At 33.0% G+C, this 11,229-nt stretch overlaps 1 protein-coding gene across 3 annotated transcripts in view; it reads right to left on the reverse strand.

Annotated features, from left to right (window-relative positions):
• The window catches only part of LOC110372254 (uncharacterized), a 49,721-nt gene extending 40,218 nt beyond the window's left edge, over positions 1-9,503 (reverse strand). For all 3 annotated transcript variants that reach the window (XM_064035913.1, XM_064035914.1, XM_064035912.1), the window contains exon 1: positions 9,253-9,503. In XM_064035913.1, the coding sequence (XP_063891983.1) occupies positions 9,253-9,313 (61 nt within the window). In that variant the 5' untranslated portion in view covers positions 9,314-9,503. The remainder of the gene's footprint in view (positions 1-9,252) is intronic.
• Between the last annotated feature and the right edge of the window lie 1,726 nt (positions 9,504-11,229).

Consider the following 11,229-nt stretch of genomic DNA (forward strand, 5'->3'; position numbering starts at 1 on the left):
AAATGGTTACGTTTCTAATCCAATGAATTTTGACATTTAGTCATCCTTTATAATGAATACCGTCACGCAAGTATCAAATCATATATAGGTACCTAATTGCAACTAGCTTTCTAAGGTTGATAAGTTTTAGGAAATATATGAAAGGTAACCTATGTATTTGAAATTAAGGGAGTATGTGACTCTTTATTGACAGAAAGACGATAGTTTATTTCTTACTAGCTTTTGCCCGCAACTTCGTTCGCGTGGAATAGTGACTACCAGCAGATTTTTGATTTGACCTATAGATGGCGCTATATGTCCGGAATATTTTTTTTTTTTTTAATAAAAACTATCCTATGTCCTTTCTCAAGTTTCAAACTATGTCTGTACCAAATTTCACACAAATCGGTTCAGTAGTTTAGGCGTGAAGAAAAGACAGACAGACAGACAGAGTTACTTTCGCATTTATAATATTAGTTTGGATTTTGTTCTTAAAAACTTTTTTCTTTATTTATTTGAGTTCAGGTAACTGTAAATGTTATTCTTATAGGTAAATAAAAAATTATGTTGTAAAAATATTCGAATAAGTTATAATGACAAGAAGCAAAAATAAAACCAATATCCAACAGGTTTCCAAAACTACGATAATAAAACACAAGTTGTCTCATTTCGCCATTCTTTCACTTCATATGATGGCCAAAACATTCCTAACTTAGATGACGTAAAGGGTTAAACACACTGCCTAGCGCCATACTCCCGTCGCGTGACTATTTTCTCAAGGGTTGGCTTAAACTGAATAAACAAATAACCATTCTATAGATACCCATCGCATGATTTTCTATAGTACTAGAGGTTTCACATGGTACGAACTACTTCCCGTACCCGGGTAAATATGGTTTTTGTTACTCAGAAATAGTGTACTTTTACAACGGTGAAAGAATTGTCAAATCTGTTCAGTAGTTTCGGAGCCTAAAGGCTTTTAACCCCTTGTAGGTGCGCGGCTCCACGCGAGACACAATTAATTTTCTATTGTTCTCTAATTAGCGGCATTCAAGAGGTTAAGGGATTATTCCTTAAAAGGTACAATCACACAAACAAACGAAAGAAAAATCCAGTCTTTAATATTCGTATAGACAGCATGTATGTTCATATGAGATCGCACCGTGGTAGTGTGACTTACCTAACCAAACTTGGGTAAAGTAACAAAAACTGAAATCAACACAGGCGTGGTTTGTTTGTTGTTACTTTGGGGACAGGCAAAGGCTTGGTTGACTGTATTTAGGACTAAATATTACCCTAGATTGATACGGTACGAACAATAAACAAAAACGAAGGGATTCGCTTGTAATTGCTATGTAAATTATCAATTGTTTACCTAATATCTTACCTCAATTTATGTTAATCGAGCTGGTATTCAACAGGGATTGTAAAGCATTCACATTTGAAATGAGAATAATCGCTTGTCATTTGTTATCGCAGCTAGTTTTATAGAGGTAATTCAAGTTATACATCCACATAAATCATACCATTGTAATTATTTTATTCTATCTAGGTATTACTATTTTACAGAAAACAATAGCCCATTCTCATACTAAGGAGGAATTTGTGATAAACACAGGAATCAGTTTGGATTGACGATTTCAGACTTTAATTCCAGTCATTTTTCTTTTATCTTCCTTCAGTAATTGGTGTAGATGTTATTAGAAAGTGTGTCTTTACTGTATTTTTTAATCTCTTTGCTATATGAGAGTAGGCCTGTGCCCTGCAATGGGACAATAAAAAGGCTGGTAATGATGACCCAACAGCTATTGGCCAGATAATTTTCTAACCATTTCTAGCATAGAAAGGATTGCTGCATAAAGTGACCCTGGCCTGCTTATCCAAGTTTATATAAAAGTACGGACAAACGCCTTCCGGATGATGTAATATATGGGACGTTTCTCTCATAAACGAATTCATTGCATTCCTCACTGGGTTTTGAAGGTCAATGCGTATGAATGTTTGTTAAATTAAATAAATTAAAATGCTTGCATTGTATGAGAAAAGAAGTGACTTATCAGAGCTGTTATAATAATGTAGATTTATAAATAAAACTTTTTGAAAAATTATTCCTTTATCGTCTTTTGGTGAAAACTTCGGAAATGCAATTCTTGATCCATTTTATAAACCGCGTTATTGGAATTTAATGATTAGTGCATAATACCTAATTAATGAAAAGCACTAAATTTGGGCACCATCTTTTATTAGCAGAGCAAAAATTTTACAGAGAGTTTTTAATTCACAATCATACTTAATCATAGAGCATGTAGACTTTTTCAACTAGTGTTGTTCCCAATTTGACCAAAGATAATAGTTATGATTTTAGGGATGGGATTCGACTTACACTATCAATACAGCCCCTCAATTTACAGAATTTAAAGTTTGGTACAACACTTATAACATTCTTAAATTGCTTAAACAAAACAATAACCAGACCTAAATTATATAATCTTAAAATCTAATCTATCATTTCAACATAAATGTAAAGTCCTTCTGCAACATTATATTATAAGTATACTTTAAACAAAATTACTAGTTTTTCATTTCTGCAACACATTCCTAGATAACTAGAAGTAAGTATACTCAAGTTGAACATATTTCAACACAAAACTCAATTTAATTAATAACACTAAGTTATTAATTTTAACATGAATAACATCTTAATGATAAGTCTTATAGTTAAGTCAGTACAATAATAACATTGTGCAATACAAATTGTTCAAATTAAATTCAACTTAGTACAGAAATAAGCATGTTTCTGAATAGGTAGTGACTTTGTAAATATATCTGAAATATTATCATCAGTAGGCACATATGAGATGAACACCTCTCCCTTATTAACCAAATCCTTTATATAATGATATTTTATTTCAATATGTTTAGAAGCTTTAGTATTCATTTGATTTTGAATTAGTTTTATAGTACTTTGATTGTCAATTAACAACTGCGCTGAAATAGATACATTATCCAAGAAATCAGAGAGTATGCCTTTAATGTGAACAAGTTCACTCACAGTGTGTGCTCCTGCAACATATTCCGCTTCAGCTGTTGAAAGTGCTGTACATGTCTGCTTTCTGGAGAACCATGTTATTAAATTCTTGCCTTGGTATATGGCACAACCACTTGTACTTTTTCGGTCAGTTTTATCTGCAGCCCAATCGGCATCTGAATAGGCATTCAGCTTGGAGAAATCACCATTTCTTGTATATAACAGCCCCTGATTGGATGTTCCTTTTAGGTAACGTAATACTCTTTTGCCTGCTAACCACAGTTCTTCTGTAGGTTTGTCCAAAAATCTACTTAAATAAGATACAGCATAGGTGATATCAGGTCTACTATTCATAGAAATATATAGTAAGGAGCCTATTAATTCTTTATAAGGTACATCTACTAATGGTGATGAAATATTTGCATTGAAATTAACTTCCATCGGAGTCTTACTGCTTTTGCAGTCCTGCATATGAAATTTTTCCAATAGTCGCTTAATCATATCAGTTTGTCTTATTTCTAGTTTATCTTTCTTTCTTATTATTTCTAATCCTAAGTATTTCTTTAGTTCTCCTAAATTCTTGATGTTAAATTCGTTTTCTAATGCCTTTATAATTTCTTCGTTGTCTCCAAGATATAAGATGTCATCGACATAAAGTAATATCCATGCTTTTCCTTTTCTATATAAGCAAGAATCATATTTAGATTGTGTAAATCCTTTTTCAGTTATAAAATCATGAAATCTTTGATTCCAGCACTTAGGTGCTTCCTTTAGTCCATATAAAGCCTTTTTAAGTTTTAATACTTTATTTTCTTTTATTTTCATACCTTTAGGGAATTTTATATAAACATCAGTATTTAGTTTGCCATTTAGAAATGCTGTCGGTACGTCAAACTGCTGTAGTTTCAAGTCTTGTTGGACAGCAATACTTATCATCAGTCTGATGGTAGATAACTTGGCTACTGGGGCATAGTAATTATCATAACTCTGTTGCTGGAAACCTTTTGCTACTAGCCTTGCCTTCTTCGTTCCATCTTGTTTAGTTCTAAAAATCCATTTAGTATCTATTGCTTTGCTTCCTCTTGGTAATGTAGCTTCTTCCCAAGTTTGTAGTTTTATCTGTGAGTCTAATTCCTTCTGTATAGCCTTTTGCCAATCTTTATCTTTAATAGCATCTTCGTATTCTTGTGGATCTTCTGATAGTAAACAGTATGCTGTATAAACCTCATAATCTTCTGTAAGTTTCTTTGGCTTTTGCACGATTCTGCCTGATCTTGTTATATTCTTCTGTTGTTTTTCTTGACTATCTTCTTCATTTTGTCTTTCTTGGTTATTCTTTTCATTCTGTTTTTCTTGACTTATCTCTTCAATTTCTTCTTCATTCTTTGTGTTTGTAAATTCCTGTTCAGAGCTTTCTATGTCTTCATATTCATCATATCCGGGTAAGTAAGCTTCCTTCTCAGTTTCCTTTCTTCTTTCGTCGAAAATAACATTTCTAGCTATTACAACTGATTTAGTTTCTTCATCATAGAGTTTATATCCTCCAATAGCATATCCTATCATTATCATTTTCTTACCTTTATCATCCAGCTTTTTCCTCAATTCCTTAGGTATATGATTGTACGCAGTACATCCAAAAATTCTTAAATTGGATACATCAGGCTTCCTATTCTCCCATAATTCACTTGGAGTCTTCTCTCTTCCTGAAACTGGGCTTCGGTTAGTCACATAAGCTGAGAACAATACTGCTTCACCCCAAAATTCCTTTTTCATTCCAGAATCAATTAACATAGTCCGAGCTTTGTCCATCAGTGTCCTATTCATGCGTTCGGCTACACCATTCATCTCCGGGTTATATGCTACTGTATGTTGCATAACTATGCCATTTCTAGTACAAAAGTCTTTGAAGTCATTGGAGAGATATTCACGCCCATTGTCTAGTCGCAATTTATAAAGATTAATATTAAAATGATTTGTTGATAAATAGTAGTAGTGTTTAAATTTATCAAATACTTCAGATTTATTTTTCATTAAGTAAACCATTGTAAAGTGTGAGTAATCGTCAATGAATGTTACAAAATAACTTTTATCATCATGTGTACTTGGAGTAATTGGTCCACAAACATCAGTGTGTACAATTTCTAAAGGTCGTTTAGCTCTATGTCCTTGTTTATTAAATGGCTGTCTACAATGCTTACCTAATATACATGGCTCACACAAGTTATTTTCTATTGTTTTATTCTTTAACCCTGACAAACCATCAACCATATTTTTCTGAACTAATAAATTTAAATTTGACTTGCCCAAATGACCGAACCTCCTATGCCATAATTCAATCTCATCTTGTTTTGTTTTATAGGTAAAATTACATGTGTTTATATGACTTTCTAGGTGTACAGTGTATAATGTTTTAACTTTATTTCCAATTAATAACACATAATCATGTTTAAACACTCTCACTTTTCCCTGATTAAAAACAACTTTTAGTCCTGCACTTTCCATCTTAGATACACTTAATAAATGTTTCCTTAATTCTGGTACAAATAAAACATTATTTATAGTACAACAGTTTTCCTTTCTACCTACTCTACATATTACTTTTAATTTACCCACTCCTATAGCTTCTAAATTAACACCATTTTTAGCTGAACTTATTCTAATAGGAACCTTTAATTCAATGTATTCTGTAAAATAATCTTTTGTATTTATTAAATGATCAGTACATCCGGAATCAATACAAAATTCTAAATTATTAATATCATCATGAGACGTGTTACCTTGTAATGCATTGCTCATGAATGCATTATGATCATAACCTGCTAAGTTTGCATCACTCTGTTCCCTGGTCCAGTTGTCTCTTCTATTGCCATATCCTCGTCCTCTTCTGTGTCCATATCTCCAATGATTTCCTCTTCTTCGTTGTCTTGTGTCATGCTCTTGCCTAATATTGAATTCTTGTCCGGTGTCCTGTTGTCCTGTACTGTCTTGTCTTCCTTGTCCTCGTCCAGTATGGTATCCTCCACGTCCCCTGTTTCTCCGACACTGGACATTTTTATGGCCAGGTTTTCCACAATTGTAACAGTTGAATGCTGCTTGTGGCTGGGTGTTTGATTTGGAATGTTGCCCTTGGCGCTTTTCATCTTCTGCGAGCAACCTTTTCTTAGTAAAGGTATAATTTAATTCACTTTGGGTTTCTAACGCTGATATGACTATATTGAAACTTTCTGGCAATGATAGCAACAGGTAGTTTATTCTTTCTTCTTCAGTTAATTTTACTTCTGCATCGTTTAATTCGTTAAAGATTCTTTCCATTTCTACTATGTGTTCTTGTAGGGTCGCCTTCTTTTCGTCGTATTTAATCTCTGACAACTTTCTTCTTAAAAATTAAGTCCCAATTGTACTCTTTTTCATAAAATTCTCTTCAAGGCTTTTCCACATAAGGTATGCCGAGTCTTTCTTCACATATTCGATGTGGGAGTCAGCCACGCCTGCAATCAGTAGGGCCTGCGCTTTTGATTCCACCTTCGAATTCTCAGTTTTACTTACAAATGCTTTACTTTCTATCGCCGCTAAACAATCATTTTCTTTCAGTATGCTTTTCATCCGGAACGCCCACGTTGTGAAGTTCTTTCCACAGAAGGGTTCTATTTTATATTTAGTTGACTCCATCTTGACTTTTTTCTTTCTATAAATGTTTAGTTATTCGTCTCATTACTACGTCGGCGGCGGCGGTGGTAGCGCAGTGGAAGCGTATTGGAATTTAATGATTAGTGCATAATACCTAATTAATGAAAAGCACTAAATTTGGGCACCATCTTTTATTAGCAGAGCAAAAATTTTACAGAGAGTTTTTAATTCACAATCATACTTAATCATAGAGCATGTAGACTTTTTCAACTAGTGTTGTTCCCAATTTGACCAAAGATAATAGTTATGATTTTAGGGATGGGATTCGACTTACACTATCAATACGCGTTTTTAGGAAGGAAACATCACATCGCAAAATTTTTCTCTTTCCTCCACATTTTTTTTTTATTTTAACGAGGTTTTCAGTCTAAGGCATCAGTGTCAAAAATATGCTTTAGTACAAGCTCTTGTTAAATAACTTTACAGAAAAACTATTTACTCTGAAGTTTATTAATAGTGATTGCCCACCAATCAAAATGTATTTACAAGCAAAACGTATTTGATGAAAACTGTATTACAGTCGACGTTGTTCTAAAAGAGTGCATCTGCATATCCTTGCAATATGCATTGGAATAAGTTACCGTTTTCCAATCTCGTTTATATTGGAAAATGCAGCTTATTAGCAATATTTTACTCAGAACGACTGCCTATCTCATTTCCACAAGCGCTTTGCTTGGTAACATGATAGCGCTGGGTAACACTGGTTTCAGAATTTGAATCTTATAAATAATCGCTGTGATTTAAGCCATACTGAATATAGCAAGTCCAGGGGGATTTAACTAGCTGTTTCATGCGGTTTCACCCCCATTCCGTAGGAACTTCTGTATGGATAAAATATAGCCAATGTTACTCGGGAACAGTGTAGTTTTCCAACAGTGAAGCATTTTTTTTAATCGGTTCAGTATTTTCTGGGCCTTTAGAGAACGAACAAAAAATGTTTCTTCTTTATAATATTAGTATAGCTACAGAGTGTAGATAAGACCTCCGCACACTGTAGCTTAATTTGTTACTTGTAAATCAGTATGAAGATGAATGGCAGTACGCATATTACAAAGATCAGATATTTACCCAGTATCAGACCGACTCAAAACTTGATTTGGGATCAATGGGTGTGTGGGTGCACTAAGAGTGACAGACCCATCATTAACTTGACAACGGTATACTATGCTTAATGAATTAACTAGTGGCATTGAACTCACACAAAACATTGTAACATACAATACAATATGTATTACACAAAACATAGAATTCTAGTCAACTTAAATCATTAAGGCACTATTCAGAAGTCCATTTATATTGATAACTTTGACAGATTGCAGACGTTTCAATAGTTATGTGGCTCTAAAATCGATTCAATAGATTGTAGGTAATAATATCGATTAGTTCTGAATAAAACATACTCCGGTAAGGCTATTGTGCTTTCTATTCGATATTATGAGCTTTTGTCGAGACAGCTGACACGATTACGATTTTTCTATTGTATTTTTGTATGAATTGGAGGTTATTTTTGCTTTCTATGGGATGTAATCATCGCCATATGTCTCTTGAAAGATTATCCATGTCGACATAGGCGTATCAACTTCATAATTATTGTCTTGATAATGGTCAACGACCTCTCATCAAATTATGTAAAAGAACAAGTAAATAAAATCTTATACTGAAACTATAATGTTTGTTTATTTGGACGAATTAAAAAAAAACTGTTAGAAAGCCCATTTATCGAGGAATTTATTCAGGTGAGTGGACTAGACCAGTTCTCAAGCTAGTGTGTACAATAAAAATGAAAGTCAGCAATAATTAACTGTGCGTTATTTTCTAGTTGTCTGTAATTAAGGTGAAGCATTTTTTTTCAGAATTATGCTCAGTGCCTTTTGATTGATATGAAATTACTGTTTATGTCGTCTGTATTTACAGCATACAAATTATGTAGATAATTTTAAAGCAAGTCTATTTCCCGCGTGGATCTAGGTGTAGTGGACACTACTTCCCCAAGCAGGATATAGCCTATATTTTTTTAAGAATGGTCTCAACGTTCTGCTTCTGATAAAATGTGGGCTATGAGTTTGTATTGAGTAAGCTATGTTTGTTAGGGGGAAATATTTATATAGTGATTAATACGAGTAAATGTGTGGGAGTTTTATTTATTCTAGCTTAATTGAGCACTCCTCCTTTTTTACGATTTATTTTAATCATGGACTTTATTGAGACATTAATATTTCCAGTGTTAAGCCTATTCTTTGTAAAGTCAAAAGGGGTCAAAATTCGACCTTGAATAAAACCCAATAAATATAAAAATAATGATAACGTTGCGTGAGTCTGTACCCTTATTGTAAGTTGTAATAAATTGTTCGTGTTTGAGAGCTCTGACAACGATCTAAGAGCGAAAAGTATTGAAAATGTATTTATAGAATTTTTATATTATTATGTAAGTTACTGTTGCTATGCTATAATATAATTTTAAATAGTCAAAAAAAATGGGTTCTTTTTTAAAATTTCGTTATTGGTTAATATTTTTATATGCTTAGCTTAATTATTTATTGATATTAAAATCCACTTACATTTATTATCAGATTCGATCTTCGCTTCATACTTCAGTAAATTCAAAAATTCTACACTCATTTTAATTGAACCATTTAAATTACCATTAACTAAAAAGTTATTCACATATAAGAAATTAAACTTCACTTAACTACTTAAAAATACCGAACTTTATTTTTATTTTATTTTTTCGAATCGCGTACTGCACGAAAATTTTTCGTATGTAGTATCGTAGCGCGCGGCTACGGTGCGCAGCGTGTGGCTACGCCGGCCTACGACGTAGCACTGGCGTAGCGAGCGTAGTCCGCCGACCGATACCAGTCGGATAGCCCAAACCTTAGGTTTATAATTTTAATTTCGTATTACTAAGTACTGCTAAAATATTTTAGCCGTCAAAAGAGGAATTTGGAATATTTTGGAGAGAAAAATTATGATGCTTTTAAACTAGCAAAATATTTTAACTCACATAGCGGGCCTGCTGGACGAAATTTCTTGAGAAATAAGTAGTGACTTTGTATTTGATTATTCTATTTTTTTGTCTCATCATCTGTGTACATTAACTGTTAAATAAATAAACAAAATACATCTCTACTGGCAGTTCCACTTACGGAATACTTCCTACACACTCGTATTTATAAACTAGCCTATGTCATTTCTGACGCTTTAGTTAGACTGTCTGTTTATCAAAGCTAATTAAAATCGGTAGGTATAGTGGTTTTAGCGTCAAAGCCGGACAGACAAACAGTTGCTTCCGCATTTATAATTTCACTTTATCCTTAATAAAACCTTCAAATTAAATTACCCGCCTTAGGGATGAAGGACGGTTGTATATTATGGCATTGAAATCCGAATGTCGATGGAGACCCGGATTTGGGCAAACGGTCATGGTGAATGGCATTAGAGCACCATAATATGACGATATGTTTCCAATTTCTAATGGGTTGAAACTCAAGTGTGTACTAAGTAACATTAATCTTATTAAGTTAGCTATTGACAGTGTTTTTCTTGGAAGCTGACCCCAACATAATTGGGAAAAAGGCTCGGAGGATGATGACAGTGTTTTTTTTAAGCAGCAATAATGTTTTAATATTCTAATTAAAATTCTCAATACAAAACATTATGTCAATAACTAACATATTTTCTACATTTTTTAATATGTTTCTTTTTCGTTCTTAAACCTATTTACTTTGTCTGGCTTTATAACCCATATTAAATTGCTAAAACCCTAAAAGAATGGACGTTTGAAGGTATAAACTGTCGACTAAAAGAATTTAAAATTTCATAGCAATTGACTTTTACAAAGTCATTACCAGGGACACAAAAAGTATAAAACAATCGATATCATTGATTACTTAAACTTTTACAAATTGTGTGTGATGTAGCCAGTACTCACTACAATCTTAGAATTAAAATAGACCAGGCTCATTATAACGAAGATTTTGATTGGTTTCGCGATTACCATGACTAAGTATCAGCCGACTGTTTAGTTTGATTTTCAGGTTCTTACTTCAGGTAAGGAAAAATATGTATATCTTCATTTATGCACTGTCTTTTTATACACGTCTAAAAAATATATAGTAATAGAACAAATATTGTTAATGTTTTGTTATCTTATCATCTCTTCTTATCTACTCAAGTATATCAGTGTACATTTCTGTTCATTCAATAGGGTATTTTAGTCTAGATGAGAAAAAAATTAAAAGTCTATTACAATGATTGTTTAGAGGAAAAGCAATCGGGAAATGTTAGTTTCACTTCGTAAGGTACATAAATGTATTTTTTATTGCAGTTTAAAGTTTTTAGGTTTTTTTATCTGTCTTTGAACACTACGAAATGTCGCCGCCATGCTAATGACGTCTTTACTGTAGTAAACAACTTTTAACCAAGTGTTTCTCATATTTATATCCACTGGTACTTGAATCCATAATTTGTCTGGTGTTTTTACACTAGTGTTCTCACATTCAGAAACAACACACCAACGATACGGAGCATAATTA

Source organism: Helicoverpa armigera, chromosome 8, assembly GCF_030705265.1.
Source record: "Helicoverpa armigera isolate CAAS_96S chromosome 8, ASM3070526v1, whole genome shotgun sequence".
NCBI lineage: Eukaryota > Metazoa > Arthropoda > Insecta > Lepidoptera > Noctuidae > Helicoverpa > Helicoverpa armigera.